Genomic DNA, 17,599 nt, shown 5'->3' on the forward strand with positions numbered 1-17,599 from the left:
AGAGATACTCAGAACAGGCACATTGATAGCAACAGATGATGGCCAGCGGTCGGGAAGAAGGGATGGGGAGCTACTGCTTAATGGCTGTGACGTTTTAGCTCAGGAAACTGAAAAGAGTTCTGGAAATGGGTGGTGGAAACGGCTGCATAACTTATTACTTATTACGACTAACTGGTATGCTTAAAAATGGTTAAAATGGTCAGTTTTACATTATATATATTTTACCACATTAAAAAAAAAAAGAATTAAGTTCTGCTGCATGTTATCACATGGATGAACCTGGAAAACAGGATGCTAAATGAAATAAGCCAGATACAAAAGGACAAATATTGTCTGATTCCACTTCTATGAAATACCTAAGGTGAGACAAATGCGTAGAGACAGAAACCCAATAGGAGGTTACCAGGGGCTGGGAGGAGGGGGATGAGAAGTTACCGCTCCACAGATGCAGGGTTTCTGTTTAGGGTGATGAAAAAGTTATAGAAATAGGGATGCTGGTCAGATAACCCTGTGAATGCAATTAATGCCACTGAACCATAAACTTATAAATAGTTAAAATGGCAAATCGAACGTTACATATGCTTCACCCCACTAAGAACTTTCGGAAAACGAAGAAAGAAAGAAATCTGGATAAAGGCAGGAAACAGTTCTCAGATTGCTCACGCATCTGTGTCTTTGGTGACTCAAGAGTCATTTTCTTGGTTGCCTTGCTTTGCCCCCTGTTGGGGCCTGGACTTTCGACCCTCACCTTGGTGCACTTGCCATGACTTGCTTCCCTCTGGGTTCCTGTCCGGATCGCTGACCAAACGCACATCGTGGCTCTTAGTTTACCATTAAAGTTGTCCGTAAGGTCACTAATCCCCTGTCCTGGGCTCCCACCTTAGCCGGGTACCTTCAGAGGCCCCTTTCCACCTGTTTGTTGATCAGAGACTCACTCTGCTGGGACTGAGTCCTGACCCAGCAAAACCAGAAGCAGGGCAAGAAGCTGTTTTGCCCACTGAACCTCTGAAACTAGTACAAACCACCCAAATCCCATTTCAAAATAGATGTATAGGGCGCCTGCGTGGCTCATTGGGTTGAGCCTCTGCCTTCGGCTTGGGTCGTGATCCCAGCGTCCTGGGATCGAGTCCCGTGTCAGGCTCTCTGCTCTCCCGTGTCGGGAGCCTGCTTCCCCCTCTCTCTCTGCCTACTTGTGATCTCTCTCTGGGTGTCAAGTGAATAAATAAAATCTTTAAAAAAATAGGTGTATAAAAAAATGCTAAACATCTGTTCACTCAGCGAACTTTGGCTCCCCTCCTCTTCCTTTTCAGTTACCCCTGACCCCCAAAGCTCAGGGCGGGCATCCTCACTCTCCTGCTGGCCCCACTCTGACAGAGAGAAAAACGGCTCATCTAGAGGGTCAACTGAATTGAAGGTTTAGAAGTTTGACTCATGATGGAGATTTTTCTCCCAACTCTTATGATGGGTAATTAACTGATTAAACTTTAGAGCAGTCAATCAGATTTATTTATTACAGATGCCCGAAATCAACAGGCCTTCTTTTGCAAATGAAAATAAATTTTTTTAAATTTTCATGGAAATGTAATTGACATATAAAATTATATTAGTTTCAGATGTATGGCATAGTGATTTGACAATAACATATATTATGAAATGCTCACCACGGCAAGTGTAGTCACCATCTGTCACCATACAAAGTTATTATAATATTATTGACTACATTCCCTATGCTGTACTTTTTATCCCTGTAACTTATTTTTCTCATAACTGGAAGTTTGTACCATCTTAATCCCCTTCATACATTTCACTCATCCCCCAGTGGCCTCCCCTCTGGTGCTCACCAGTTCCTTCTCTATGTTTGAGTCTCTTTTTTTTTTTTTTGTCATTGTTATTCATTTGTTTTGTTTTTTAGGTTCCACATGCAAATAGAATCATATAGTATTTGTCTCTGTCTGACTTATTTCACTCAGCATAATACCGTCTAGGTCCATCCATGACCCATGTTGTCACAAATGGTAAGACCTGATTCTTTTTTATGCCAAGTAATATGCCATTACACACGTACATACACATACTATGTCTTCTTTATCCACTCATCTGTCGATGGACACTTAGGTTGCTTCCATATCTTGGCTAGTGTACATAATGCTGCCATAAACATAGAGCATGCGTATATCTTTTTGAATTAGCGGTTTTGTTTTCTTTGGGTAAATATACCCAGAAATGGAATTACTGGATTGAATGGTACTTAGACAGTCCGCAGTCACGTGGTAAGATGCTCAGCATCACTCATCGTCAAGGCAATGCAAATCAAAACCACAATGAGATACCACTTCACACCTGTCAGAATGGCTAAAATCAAAAAGACAAGAAATCACAAGCGTCGGGGAGGACGTGGAGAAATTTGAACCCTCGTGCACTGCTGGTGGGAATGTAATGGGTGCCAGTCCCTCTGGAAAACAGTGGGGCGGTTCCTCAAAAAACTAAAAATAGAGGTATCAATCTGCCTTCTTAATGCCTGGATGGGAATGAAGAATGAGAACGGACACACATGAACCCTACTCCGGTCAGTTCAGTCATGCTTAATGCCTAAACTACCAGGTTTGAGTCATTCTCGGCAAATCAATCAGATGGCATTGTGAGAGTCACTTTTACAGGCCATTAGAGGCTGCACAGAAAAATTAGTATCTCTTGTTCTTTTTAGCGCATGGGAAGCATAAATAGGACTTCATAAATAATATCTCCTCTTTACCAAACTTGTGTTATGAGCCAGGTGCTGCATGGATACCATCTCCTGAGGCACGTGTTAATGGTGTCCACTTACAGACGAGGTCTCTGAGGTTCAGAGAGGTTAAGTTATTCGCACAGGATCACGTAGCCGGTAGCTAGTCAAAGCAGAGTTCTGAATCACGTCTACCAAATACAAAGGCCCATGCCTTTCCAGCTCATGTGTAAGTTTTCAAAAAGCTAATCTAAGCACCCGCTGCATCACCGTGGCAGAAATCAGAGAGCTGGGCCGTGGTGGCTATCCCTGAGGAATTAAAAGAAATATTAACGTCTGGGCAGCATCTGCATGTGGTGGTAGGTGGGGCCAGAATGGGAGAAGCATGGAGGGTAACTCACTCCCTCCGTACAAGGCCCCTCCCTCTTTGTGCCCAGACTCCAAGGGCAATTGGGAAGGAAGAATGGACTTAAAAAGTAGTTTCTTTCCTCTTAATAGGGGCCTGTCTTTTCCAGAAAGTCAAAGCACTAACGAGAGGCTTCCAGAAAATCCTCCCACTGACTGATTTTTGCAGTGGCCCTGCTTCTTCTTTCCTGAGTGTTACTCAACCATCAGCATTCATACAGTGACTGTTTGACTTCTCCTCGCAAACTTACAAACTGTGTGAGTCCTAGTAATTCTAGGTTCAAAGAACTCTCTGACTGAGGCATGTTCCCAGAGCTCAGCTTGTTCATTTCTGTGCCCCCAGAAAAGGAGAAAGCTCTTTGAAACCTGAACGTATCACAGTGTTATTAAAAAAAAAAAAAAAAGAAATACGCCTTAGAAACCCATAGTACTTTTCAATTTGTGATGCGTTTTTAACCTGTCCTTACAACAACCTTGTAAGATTTTAAGATTTTCCCACCATTTAAGATTTTCTAAATGAGAAAAATGGGCTCAGAGAGTCAGTGAGACTTCCCCAAAGCCACACAGCGTATAAGGCAGAATGGGGTGTTAACCTGGGTCTCTTGACTTCATAGGCCTGTACTTTTTCCCACTAGATAAATCATCACACGCGTTATTATCAGTCCTGAGAAGGGGGGGGGGGGGGTTGTACTCTCTTCAAAATCTCCAAGCCAAGCATCTCCAGCTTATTCTAGGGACTGTCCTGGGTGTACACATTCCATGCCTCTCTGCAGCTTAGCTTTGTCCTCCTCTGCTGATGGGGTTGCCTAATGTGTGCGGCGCTCCTGGCCTGCCTCTCCCCTCTCCTCCCCTCAGCATCCCTGGGGCCCCCCAGATGGAGCCCGATTGTATTTGAATCTCCTTTTCCTGCTCCTGCCAACTTGCCCTGGTTCCTCCAGACATCTCCTTACTTTAAGCAAATGCTCCTGCGGTGCTCTGGGACTCATCTAATCCTTTCCTCCCTTTTTACGTGTTAATGCTCTGATTTACAGCAGCAGCAGCATAGGCTAGAAAAATAATAAATAAATAAATAAATAAATAAGCAAGCAAACAAAGAAATTCCTTCTGTTTTCCATTTTGCGGGGTAGTGGTGAGGAGGGGGTGGGAGGGGGACTTCTGGGGTGCTGGTTGGGTTCTCTTTTTAGATCTGGGTGCTGCTTACACAGGTGTGCGCCCTTGGAAAACGTTCCCTGGGCTACGCACAGATGATCTGTGTGGTCTTCTATATGTACGCTAGAATTCAAGTAAAAATTTCAGCAATGGAGCCAGTGGATTTGTGGCAGTGGTGGCCTTGAGAAGGAGGGAATGCTGAATGGCTCTCTGGCAAGCCTGTTGTGGGGGTGATGAGGGAGCAGAAGGCTGGCTGAGGACAAAGCAGAAACCGACACCCTGCAACCTTCCCCCACCCCCACTCCTGGGTGGGACAAATGTGACATTCTTTAGGAACCTCCCAAATATCCTAATGTTAATACCTTGTTAAGGGGGCACCTGGGTGGCTCAGTGGGTTAAAGCCTCTGCCTTCGGCTCAGGTCGTGGTCCTGGGGTCCTGGGGTCCTGGGATTGAGCCCCTCATCAGGCTCTCTGCTCCGCAGGGAGCCTGCTTCCCCCTCTCTCTCTGCCTGCCTCTCAACCTACTTGTGATCTCTGTCAAATAAATAAGTAAAATCTTAAAAAAAAAAAAAAAAAAAAAACCTTGCTAAGAAGGGGAAATGGACCTTGACAATGGCAAGGCCTCTGGTATCTGGTATCCTGTAGGTCTTCATTAGCATATGAAAGTTGTAGTGAAACCTCCCTTTTTCCTTACCTCCCCCAACACCATCATAGGTAACCTGGGCAGCAGTGGGTCCTGTCCCCGTGCTTTAATAAACCACCGTGTTGCACCAAAGGTGTCTCAAGAATTCTTTCTTGGTCGTCGGCTCCAGATCCCATCCCCATGAACCTCACTTATATTCTAAGACTTCATCAGGGGGAGTCCCTACACCAGAAAAGAAGCTACATCCATTCCTCTAAGATGTCTCCACTCAGAGCAGAGGCCTCAGCATGCTTCAGGGTGAACAATTCCACAGCAACACCAAGAAAGGACCGTTCATAAAAACCTACAGCTGGAAATGAACAAGGATCAGAGGGTCCGAGCCCATCTCTTTGGACAGGACTCTCCTCGCCCAGGGAAGGCCATTTCAGGAGACCTGGTCCCTCCATCCAGGGAGGGACACTGCACCATCTCCTCGGTCGCCCTATCACACATGCTGACTGAGAGAGTCGTAATTTCTCGGGATTTCTTATTCTAAGACTCAAGAGTCAAATCTGTAGAGGTTGTATTCTGCTTCCTAACTTAGCAAGGATCTTAAAACTAATGGACGTTGGCCTTAAGTCCTCTGCAGAGGTAACTTGCAAGGGTGGGGTGTAAATAGATAAGTGAATGGTCATTAATTGGCATAAGCCCATCCCTGGAGTGGTCGTTAGGTCCGAAATGACTCCCTGTTTCCTGGACAGGCCATGTCCTTTCAAACCACCATGTGGATATGCTGTTACTTAACCCAGAATGCTCTTCCTTTCTTTATCTGGGGAAAAACCCTCCCCTCTCCCCCCAGTGAGGGCATAACCTAAAGGCCCCTTCTTTGGTGAAGCCTTTCCTGACTGCTCCAGGATCTACAACATTCTGTACACACATCTAGTAGAATTTGCCACTTCGCACTACAACAAGTATTTTGAATTTTTTCCAAGGCAGGTTTTGTTCCTCATTCCCATTTTAATCCCTAATGCCTGGTCCCATCCCTGTTAGGTAAGAGGTGCTCAGAAGCATGTCAGCATGGAGGGGCCACTGCTTTAAGTGATCTTGACATCTCATGCATTTATAAAATAAACCCTTCTCCAAAGGATTGTTTCTAACAGCCAAACACAGGATACAACCAAAATGTCTCTTAAAAGATGGATGGTTAAGCAAACTGTGGTACACCTACACCAAGAAATAATGTCTCAGCCACAAAAAGAAACGAACTACTGATTCAGGCAACAACTCGGGTGGTCTCAAGGGCGTTACACTGCGTGACAAAGGTCAGATACTACATGCTTCCATTTATATAACATTCTCGAAAGGACAAAAGTGTCAAAATGGAGAATGGATGAGTGGTAGTTAGAGGTTCAGGGTGGTGGCGGGGAGGGCCATGGCTGAGACCATAAAATGGTGGCGTGAGGGAGATCTCTGTGGTGACGAGATGGTGTTGTCCTGGTTCCAACGGGATTGACAGACATCTCCACGGGATGGACAGATCTGATGTTTTGATATTCTGGTTTTGATACCGTATGACCATTACATAAGATGTAACTATTGGAGGAAATGCGGTTGAAGGCACCTGGTACCACTCTCTACTATCTTTGCAACTCCTGTGAATCTACAATCATTTCAAGGAAAAAGCCATAACATTTTTTTTTTTAAAACCAGTTCCCCAAGGTTCTCTCTATTCTCTGAGTGTGTATCCTTCACAACGACCGTGCCCATTTCTTAGTATGTTACAGCTTCAAAATGCTTCCATGGAGATTAAACTATGCCATTTCAAAATGACAGCAACTCTACGACATCTGCACTCTTACCCCAATCAGTGCTAGGTAGCCGGCGGCATTTGGATGGAGGCATTAGATTCCCCAAATTCCCGTCCTCCCAAGGCCAAGAGTTGTTCAGATGGGAAGCCCAGGCGCTCCTGGACTTCCATGTTTCTAGAATGTCCTGCCTCTCTGGTTGACTTCTGCTCCTGTGCTCTGATTCCCTCCAGGTCCCAAGCTTCAGTCCATCATACCCCACCGATCCCAGTTATTGATACTCTATGGCAAGGAGGCGAGCGGTGAAAACGTCTTACCAGATTAGTGAAGATGTATGTGTAATAGGCCGACACCATCCCTAGTTCAGCTGCCTGCAAAGGGAAGAGACAGAGATTAGACAGAAAACAAAAACTCACTGGGAGTGAGTGAGCACTGAGGGTTCCAAGCGTCTGCCATTCGTCTGACGCGCTACCCTTTGGTTCTTAAGCTGCCCTTGACTTTGGGAGGACGAAGAGCAGAAACACTGGCCTCTAGAGTCAGGTGTCTCCACCACCACCCCTGCTCTCCACCCCTGCAGTGACATTCGTAGAAGCTGATATTCTCATGCCCAACACATTCCCATGGATATAACCAGATATGATGGAAACCAAAATGACTTTCAGGGAAATGAAGCAAATAATAAAACAGACAAAAATAATTATCTACCAAACTATTAGCCGTAAGAGCGGCTACCATGGACCCACTGTTTAGCATGGGCCAGGCGCTAGAGAGCATCTCGCTTGGGCTAAGTCGATGAGGTAGGCCTATCACTCCTCCTCCACCTCCCATCTGACGGCGGAAGAATCTCGAAACACCAAAAGGCTTTGTAACGTGCAAAGATCACATGTCTCCTACGTGGGGAAAGATGAATTTAAAGCCGGGCAGCCTAATTTCAGTCCTTTTAACCTAACTATCCTCTCCCCAGAGGGCCGTGGTGTTGATGGAAGTCCCGACAGCTCTGTTAGGGGCTGAGGCAGAGACAGGAGAGTCTGCGGGTTACAGGCGATTCCCAAATTAATTCAACTCTTGTCAAAGGCAAGCGTGCAAGACTCATCAGAGTCTTTGAATCTGCAGTAATGTAGGAAACATGCGAATCATTTGCAAACTTTGGTCCTTTATTAGTAGTAAGGAACAAGCTGCCGGTGACACGCCTCACCCTTGATCACAGCACACCCGCGTGTCATCGCACCACAGTTGGGAGGCCGCGACATCAGAACAGCCTCCCTTTCGTCTGATCTTTGCAGCCATCACAGACACCCCTCACCAACCTCCCCCGTCAGTGTGCCCGACTTTGAGCGTGACAAGTGCTACAGACACCGACAAGGAGATCAGGTAAATAATGAGCCCAGCTCTCCCCGGGACCCTCATGCCTTCTGACAGGAAGCCTTTCATCATGTAGGCTGCAGCCCCAGGGCCACTGGGAAACCACTTTTGTCCTGCCTGCTGAGGTGCACGAGGGGAAATCAAGGCCAGGGATGATTACATTTTCCTCTTACGAAGTGTTTACCTCCCAAGGAGCTCCGGTAACTTTGTGAGCATTCTCACAGGAGCCCTCACAGCTCCCCTGAAGGGCAGTCTGGGTGCTTCTATTGCCACCGTTCTGACAGAAACTGAGGTACAGTAGGGCTCTAGGCCTGGGGCAAGAGGATGCGAGGGTCACGGGGGGCTCGAGGCCTCTCTTCTTCCTCCAAAACTACATTTCCCCCTCCACTTCCAAGAGGCCGGTACGGCCTGCTGCCCAGCCCCTCCCATCCCCTCACACTCAACACTGTCCATAGAAAAGTGCCAGTGCCTGTCACCACTGCCTAGACGGATGGGAACCCAGGTTAACCTGGCGACAGGGAGGGGCTGGGGCGTGGGGTGGGGAGGGGGCCCCGTCAGATGGTTAGAACCCATTTGCGAAATCTGCTGCCCAAAGATAAAAGACAAGAGATCCTTGGTTTTAAAGACCTGAATTCTGGGTAAACACGCAGTTTGTTGCCGGAACAGCTGCTCAATAAAGTAGGGGATTACTCTGCAAATCCTTCTGAAATCAAGAGACAGCAGAGCGCTGCCAAGCTCTGGGGCCAGGCTCACATGGGCGCGGTGGGTCTCGCGGAAGCTCCGTGTGCTCTCTGCTCACACAGCTTCCCACACTGAGTCCGGCCTCCCTGGGGCACTCCCAAGGCTGTGCTGTTAACCCGGCAAGGATGAGCCTGCGGCCCGAGTCCAGGGCCTGATGTGGGGCCTGCGTGCTGGGAGCACCAGGAAGTCAGATGGGAACACAGGTCCAGCTTCCAAAGTCTCCCCGGTCAGCGATGGGCTTGGTACCAAGGTTACAAAGGCCAAGGCCAATAGGCGGTCTCAGGAAAGCCTGCTGCTGTCCACCCAGCAGAAACAATTGCTAATAATTATCATGACAGGGGGAATTTTCTTCAAAAACTCAGCCATTAAAAACCAAAAAAAGTGTTGTTAATGAAAATACCCAGTACTGGCAAGGGTACCATAAGACACCTATACGCTGCTGGTGGGAGAATAAATTGTTATGGCCTTTTGAAAAGGCAATCTGGCAAATCATATCAAAATCCTTAAAAGCATGCATCTCTTTAACTGAGTAATTTCACTTCTGGAAATTTATGCTACAAAAATATTCATGAATGTGCATAAAGATTTATGTATAAAGATGCGCATCCTGTATTGTTTATTATAGCGAAAGATTGAAAACAACCTGTATCTCCAACAATAAAGGGATGGTTAAATAAATTATGGCATATCCATATGATAAGAAATGATGTAGCCATTAAAGTATTTGTAGACAAATATGTAATGACATAAGCAAAATGCAGGGCATATAATTAAGTGGGGGGAAAAAAGCATGTTACAGAGGAGTATGTGCAGGGTGATAATAATTTTGAAAAGAAACAAATGTGTCTATAAAGGCAGAAAGGAGAGACATCAAAATTTCACAGTGGCTGTCTCTGGGTGATGGAATGTCTTTCTTTTCCATGTGTACCTGTAAGATCCTATCCTATCCTATCCCAAAGTAGAGGCTTATAAGAAAGAAAGGAAAAGCTACAGCAATTCTTATTTCCTTCTATGTACTTTTCTTTGCTTTCCAAAATTTCAACAATAGACGTATTATTTTTTCAAAAAGAGCCCAACCACATAAGCTGGGAGCCATGAACTATTCCTGAGGTTAACATTATTATTATAAGGGCTGTCCCCAAAATGCTTCCACGGGGGGGGGGGGCTCAGGAAGGTTCTGGCTCCTACAGGGGGCACAGTGCATTCTGTCTGGCCTCTGCAAGGGGTGCTGGGGGGGGACCATTATCCTCCTCTCTGTCCCTCATCATCCCTGGGGGGTTGACCTCTTTGAGGCCCTGAAACTTAGAGGATCTCTTCCACTCTTGATGACTTCATCCATCACAGGCCCAGACACAAGACGAGAGAAAAAGAGAAAATTTCCGTTTGAGTGTGTGTGTTGAGTTGCGTATATGCACCCAGACAGACGTGGGTTTGGAGCTGTGGAGAATTACTATAGCAACGGGCTAAAGGGACAGCCCTCCATACTCAGAGAACTCATTCAAATCTCTTATTAACTCTGAGACAAAAACTAGCTGGGGAGGGGCGGTGTGGAAGGGAGAGGGGGAGGGGGAGGAAGAGACAATCATCCGAGTGTCTGCCGGGCTCCCCACAGCTTGGCAGAGGTTAAGGAGAAGCCTTGCCCCCCCCAGTGGAAGATGGCAGGTTGTGTTTAAATGTGCAATTAGGACGGCATTAGAAGAAGCCAGTGTGCCTGGAGGGGCTGGGAGAGCTACGGAGCAGCCTGCAAGCAGGGTCCCTCTATCTGGAATCATAGGCCGAGCCCAGCCACCAGGCCAGGAGACGGTGCCTGAGGACTCCGAGGCTGCCCAGCTGGTTCCTCGCTGTTTCTCCAGCACGGACCCCTCCTACCCCCTACCCCGCCACCCCTGACTTTCCGATCTGGGGCCTGCCACCCTGCCCCTGTATTTGTAGTAGATGAAGCTGGTGACCAGCTATCAGAGACCGCAGGGACGTGCCCAGCTCTGCTCCTCGCCATTCATCGCCCAGGGTCCCAGTCTCTTTGCCTGTCCAGGGAAGATGGGGTACAAGCCCCATTTAGGCACTGAGAGGATTAGGCTGGGAAGCCCCACGGCAGCGCTTGGGAAACCAGTACGCTGTGCAGGGAGGACCTAGAGGGCTGATGCGCGACTGTACACGCTGACCAGACTGCCCCAGCTGTCCACACCTGGAAATACTTCTATACACCTTGGCACAGAGCCTCGGCCTCAAGCCCCCCAAGTGCTGTGGCCCCTCCTGAGACCCGAGAGACCCTGGTAGGGAGGGTTCTGGCTGGGGGCTGTCAGGCTGCCCCAGGAGGTAATGCTTCTCCAACATCAGCCCCATCTTGCCTTTCCTTTTGGGCAACACCTGAGGCAAGGAGGGAGCGGTGTGCCAGCTTGGGTGGGGGGGGGGAACGGGGGAGGGACAAGGAGACTCCGTGCCCACCACGCCTGCTGGGGCCCGGCTCCCACCTTCAGGAGGATGGTGTGGGACATGGAGGCGTTGGCGTGGATGATGATGGTGGCGGTCTTGTCGTCCCGGATCTCCTTGAGGAGCGGGGTGGGGTCCCGGGTGTCATCCAGCATCCGGACTGAGAGGGTGTCCTTGGAGATAAGGAATTGCCGGAGCAGCTTCTCCAGGTTTAAAAGGCCTGGAGGGGAGAGAGGATGAAGGCGCTGAGGGTCCCCGGTGCTTCCCTGGGAGACACCGGGGCACAGGCAGCACGAGCGGGGCCCTGGGCTGGAGGCTGGGCCGTGGGTCTGGCCCCCACTGCTGGTGCGAAGCAGCAGCCCCTTTACCTGAGCAAGCTTCTCGACCTCTGTGGGCTTCTGTATTCCCAGTTCGGTCATAAGAATGTTCCTAAGCCTTCGCGGCCTCCCTCAGCTCCATCAGGAATGTTCTTTTAAACAGAGATTGAGGTCCCTTGACTGGGATGAGAGGACTCCCCCTCCTCCCCCCCAGCACTGTCCAGCAGCCAAGACCTGGGTTCAGAGACCAGGAGGCCTGTTTTTTCCCCCTAACTTGGCTGCTCACACACCAAATGACCTTCTCACATGGCCAAGGCTCTTGGCCTCAGTTTCCTCATCTGAGGAGCGAGAATAAGCCTCCAGCTCCCAGGATGTTGCTGAGGATGAAATGAAGTCATCTGTGAATTGCTTAAGCCGGGGCCTCACCCATCGCGAAGGCCCACAAAGGTCACATCTAGCTCTAGGAAAGCGGGGCCTTTGTTTTCCTCAGGGATGTGGGGGAGCAGTTCCCTCAAGATCACAAGGCCCAGGAAACAGGTCTCACAAAAACCCTTTGAACTCCTCAGAGCATAGTGGTTGCATTAAGACAAGGTATTATTATGATTATAAGAGCTCAGGCTTTGAACTGCGCAGTCTGGGAACAAAACGAAAATATGGGATCCTCTCCCCCCCACCCTCAGCTAACTGCTGTCTAGGAGCAGGGGTGGGAGGAGGGTTTCCAGAACAATGTCACTGAGACACAAGGGTCTTAATTCAGCTTTGCCTCTGAAAAGGCAGGCCAGGAAGAGGGTGGGAGTGGCAGGGGTGAGGAGTGGTGGGGAGGGGGTGGGGAGGGTCTCTTGGGAAGAGGTGGTCTCAACTCCAGTGGAAAGAAAAGTACAGGCATTTGCTTCCAAAAGCAACGACAAGAGTTAGGTTTATTGATTCTTTACGGTGTTCCAGATAATGAGCTAAACATTCCACATGGCTCGTCCTCAAGTCCTCACAACAATCCTACAACGCATTTTAATCCCACACAGGGGAACATGAGGTACGAGATGAGTAGCTCCGCACACTGGATGGCAAGGGAAGGGTTGGCTTTCTAACCCAAGGCCCCCGCGCTCCCACTCTTGCCCCAGCTACAGTCATTGTGGGCATGTCTTCCACATGGCCCCAGACTCCACCCTGCACAGGTTCCTCACCCTCCTGACCCTTGAGTGATGTGGGAAACAAAGGCAGAAGAGAAATTATTAAATTTCCTTACTTCCTAGAGCCCACGGACAAGTCCTTGAAACAGGCGGTCTCTCGATGTTGACAATTTGCTGAGGGAAAAGGGTAATCCCAGCCCGACTCGCTCCTCCCAACTCCCAGGAGCCTGTAAGTCTACTTCAACATATAAAAATTCCTTTAGAAATTTCCTTTACCTCTGAACCCCCAAGATACATGTTGGCAATCACCCCCCAAGCATATGGCCCACTGATCTACATCTAAAGGGTCTCATGACTAAGGTTTTATTAGATGGTAATAACTGACTTTTCCCAACCACAGCTAGCCCCCTCAAGGTCCTGGAAACTTGACTCCCAAATTCCTTAGAGACTTATTACGCTATATCCCTAACCTCTTCCCAACTTGAAAATATATAATGGTCCACTCCTCATGACCCCAGAGGAGCCTCTTTCTGCCCACAGGTCCTGCCCCGTACTTTAATAAAACTAGCTTTTTTACACCAAAGACTCTCAAGAATTCTTTCTTGGCTGTTGGCTTTGAACCCTAATATCTTTCCTACATCATTGAGGATGAAAAGGTGAGAGAGAGGTCTCTGAAGGGCATTGCAGCCGCCTCCCTTGATCTGTAGAGATGCTAAGACAGGCCTCGTCACACAGGAATGCAGCTGGGACCAGGGTTCCTACTTTCTCATCTCTGGCCTTCCTATGTGGCCAGAGGCCTCCCAGGACACAAGCAGCAGGGGCCACAGGCACAGAACCTAGGAGTGGCCTGGGGGTATGCATCTCTGGATGTGGGGAGGAAAACCCACGGTGGATGTGTTTTCTAACAAGGACAAGGTAGCAGGGTGGAGACCAGGGGCCTGGCAGGATTAAGACAGGAGCTCTGGGAAGGTTGTGCCAACGCCCATCCTCCAGTCCTGGGTCCCACCAAGGTGGTCTGGGGAGCTAGCGGCTGCAGCCCGGAGGGGAAAACCCTGGGAGGGGCTGTCATTCAAGAGGCATCAGCTGGTTGGCCTCTCCCTTCCTTCCCCCACAGGGCGTCCCAGGAGACTTGTAATTTGTCCCACTCTCTGTGGCCCCTGCAGGCCCTCACCCTTATCAGGAGGGGCACTGATGCTGCCGGGCACTTCCTGCCAACTGATTTGCAGAAGATCTGGATTCAAGCTCAGAGTCAGCCCTCCCCAGCTGTGTGATCTTGAGAAGTCATATAACCTCTTGAAGGCTCCATTGCTCATCTGTAAAATGGGTGTAACTCACGGAGATGCAGAAGCATGCTGGGACTGGAATGTATGGTTTCAGCCTTCCTTCTCCTGTATTTTACTCATCGCCACAACAGCCCGGCAGAACAAAAATGGACCACAGTGCAAATCTGTTCAACGGACACCGTGCATGCCCTAAGGGCCAGGCCCTGGGCCCCCAAGGCATCAGCAGAGAAGGGTGGGTCAGATACAGACTCTGCCTCTGGGAGCTTAGAGGGCAGGGACTTGCAAGTAAGTCCACCACGAAGCTCAAGTCAAACCCATATTTTGTCTGATGGCCTAAATCACCCGGTTTTCCATGGGGACTGCCTTGTTTAGGTCTATACGTAAAACGGAGAGAATATTCACGTCTTCCTCAGAGTCGACGTGACGTGAAAAGCAAAATCCGACTTGCACAAAGGTCAGAGCACCGGACCCCAAAGACACCGTGAGAAGGTCAGGGGAGGCCACAGGAGCCAGTGTTCCCGGACAGCTGGCTGTCTCTTCGGCTCAAGAAAAGATCTGCCTGGGCGTGCTCGGGAGGAGGGAGCACTGCAGCCGGAGGGGCAAGGCGAGCGGTGGCCGAGGACAGTGCCACGGGCCCTGGAACGTAGCAGGGAGACTCGTTAGAGTCTGCCTGGGAAAGAGGCCAAGTCCCCTGGGATCCTTCAAAGGGGCAGTGAAATTCAGTGGGACAAGACCGGGAAGCTTGGAGGATGGCAGGATTAGGCCTCGCATGGAGATGCCCGGCCACGGCAGCCAGGGCTGTTCATCTTTTTAAAACTGTCAGGTGCCCTGCGCTCCCAGGGAAGAGCCTCCCAGATGTCAGATAAATTGGGGGCCCTGCTCCGATCAGTGCCCAGTGTACCCTACTGGACTGTCCTGTGGGGTGCTCTGCTGCCCTTTAAATAAGGAAACAGCATCCCCATCTTATCCAGCACACTCTCTCGTGTGTGCTGAGAGGCAGGGTGGGGAGGGGGGAGGGGAGAAGGGCAGTGAGTTGGTGGGGTGGGGGAGGACAGAGAGCCTGTATCCCACTCAGGATCTCCTACCAGTCACTCCCTTCCCAGCCTGGACTGCACCTGCAGCAGCAAACAGAGCGCAGAGTGGCAGGGGAGCCCCTGGGGGGGCCCAGCTCTAGCACTGCTGGGACTGGCCAGTGGCGGCGACTCCCTCTGTCCCTCAGTGACCTTATCTGTAAAGTAAGGACAACTACTACCTTACACGGTTAGTACGAGGAGGTCAAACAAGCAGGACAGTGTCGGTCTCCTAGAAGATGCTTCACAAATCCGGTTTCTGTTCACACCCTCCCCTCCCCTCTCACATCCCCTAACTCTCCTTCAGCCAACTCCTCGTCTTCCCGGGTTTATTATCCAATCCACAAAATGTAGTCCTTCGTTATAAACCACGCAAAATGCTTGGTAGCACATATGCACGTGCATATATATATTATAGGAAATACATAAACACGAAGCATTTCACGGTGTTCGGTGGGACTCTTCTGCCCATGCCTGGTGTGAGGCAGGGTGCATGGCGCTGGCTGGGGGGCTGAACTAGAACACTGAGGCTGTGGGGGGAAGAGCGGGACCCTACAGCCTAACAGAGCAGGGGAGCAGCAGTGCCAGGTGGGGAATGGACACCATGTCCCTTGAGGAGCAGCGGAAGGAAGGGGGTGCCTGGCTGGAGGAAGAGTGGGAAGGACCGTCCTGAGACAGACTTGCTCCTGGCAGCCTCGAGGACGACATCTCAGAGTAAAGGGTGGAGGAAGGTCCCAGGGAGACAGACGTAGCTCTGTTCAAGCTGTCTCAAGATGCAGTGGTAGTGAGCTCCCTGTCACTGGAGGTAGTTAAGGAAAGACTACAGCCCCTCTTGCTGACTGTCAGTGAATTACACCAGTGGATGGAAAGTTGGACTAGAAGACCACGGATGTTTTTTCTAGTCCAGAGATTCTCTAGTTCTATGAATCAGAAAGGGATCCTTTTTCATGCTAGGCAGTGCAAGGAATTTGCAGAAGGGAAAGTGTGGTTTAGCGATATTAAGAACATCAGGCGTGTCTGCGTGCTGTGTAGAATTTTCCAAACGTCATTCTCCTCAACTCTGTTTAATGGAACTAAGGGATTTCCTGAAGGCAGCTGCCACCAGAGGGGTTAAAAGCTGCTCTTTTCCCGGCTTCCCCTCTGCCACTGCCCCAGCCCTCCTCTCCTGTGGGGCCCTGGGCCCAGCAGCAGGTCTGCCTGCCAAGTCCAAGGCTGAGAGGGACCTGGGGAATCTATTAGTCTCGCTCAGGATGCAACGGGATGGATCGATGAGAGCCTCAGCAGGCCGGCTGTTCTGGGAAGCAGGAGGGAGGCTGGCTTCTGCGACTAGAAGGCAGGGGGCCAGGCGGGGTGGGAGGAGGCTGGAGAAGTTGTGAAAGGCACAGCCGGGGTTGGACAGGGCCGCAGGGCTAGGACACAAATACCTAAGTGATGGGTCTATGGGGGACACAAAGGACCCTTGTATCAAAAATAAGAATAAACACCCATTTCAACTGGCATCCGTCCCTCTCCACTGGCTGATTCCCTCGGCTATGGGCTCTGGTTATAGAAGACGCTAATATTCCAGGGAGGGATGGCACTTTCAAGTCTTGCTGGAGGCGGGGACGTAAAACTGACCGCGGGGGACTGTGGCGAGGATTTAGGGAGATGCCATGGTTCACCACTGCGCCCACACTGCCCTACACCCGGTAACGCATCATGCCCCTTCCTGCTGCCAGACCTCATGCCTCAGGGTGTGTGGTTTTCAGACCTTTTCCAAGAGCAGATTCTGAGGGGGAGACGGGAATGAGAGTCCAAGGAGTCACCAGTGGGGTAGGGGCACAGAGCACATTCAAGTGCTTGAATGACCCACTGCACCTGCTTCTTGGGTCTGTCTCATCCCACAGCTGGGCTTGGCCCTGGGAACGGGCAGACCTGGGAGGCCAGGCCACAGGAGACAGAGGAGGAGACAGAGAGGCAATGGGGGAGAAGGTGAGGCTCTCTGTTTCCAGGCAGACCGTGCTCTGCCTGGCTCGGCCCTGCAGGCCGTCGTCTTCTCTGACACAAGGGCAGGCGTGGGAAGAGCGTGGCTTCTGCGCTCCCACTGCCTCCGAACTTTGGAGTGTGTCTCCAGCTTGGGCCTCCCCTAGTGGGGTTCAGCAGGTGCCCCTGCCCCGAGCAGTCTTCCATGTTTCCTCAGTTCCTTCACATACAGTTGATTTAACACCCACCCCGTCTCCCACCCCCAGGGCTCGGGGAGGGCAGGTGTGCCTGGTGGGAGGGGTGCAGTGACAGAGCATAGAGCCAGAAAACCCGAGACGGGCCAAGACCCAAACCAAGTCTCCTGATTCTGACTTCCGGCCTCTGATTCCCCACTTGGGCTAGCATGGCAAGGCATCAACCCAGCCGTAGAATGGGAAAAAATGATGCCTCTCTTCTGTCTTTTCCACAGCATTGAAACAAGCAGGGAGAAGAGGAAACAAGAACCATGCATGTTGAAAAGAGACTTAATCTCCCTTTTCCTCGTGCAGATAATAGGAATGTTTATGAAGTCCATCTTAGATGGTTATCACGAGGCTCAAAGGGG

At 50.1% G+C, this 17,599-nt stretch overlaps 1 protein-coding gene across 1 annotated transcript in view; it reads right to left on the bottom strand.

Moving 5' to 3' along the window:
- Nucleotides 1-17,599, bottom strand: part of GRIK4 (glutamate ionotropic receptor kainate type subunit 4) — a 289,498-nt gene that overhangs the window by 133,584 nt on the left and 138,315 nt on the right. The window contains exons 5-6 of the mRNA XM_080817730.1: nt 11,278-11,456; nt 7,021-7,074 (exon numbers count right to left, since the gene is read on the bottom strand). Coding sequence (XP_080673856.1) covers nt 7,021-7,074; nt 11,278-11,456 — 233 coding nt within the window. The remainder of the gene's footprint in view (nt 1-7,020; nt 7,075-11,277; nt 11,457-17,599) is intronic.

The sequence above is a fragment of the Martes martes genome, assembly GCF_963455335.1.
Source record: "Martes martes genome assembly, chromosome: 10".
Taxonomy (NCBI): domain Eukaryota; kingdom Metazoa; phylum Chordata; class Mammalia; order Carnivora; family Mustelidae; genus Martes; species Martes martes.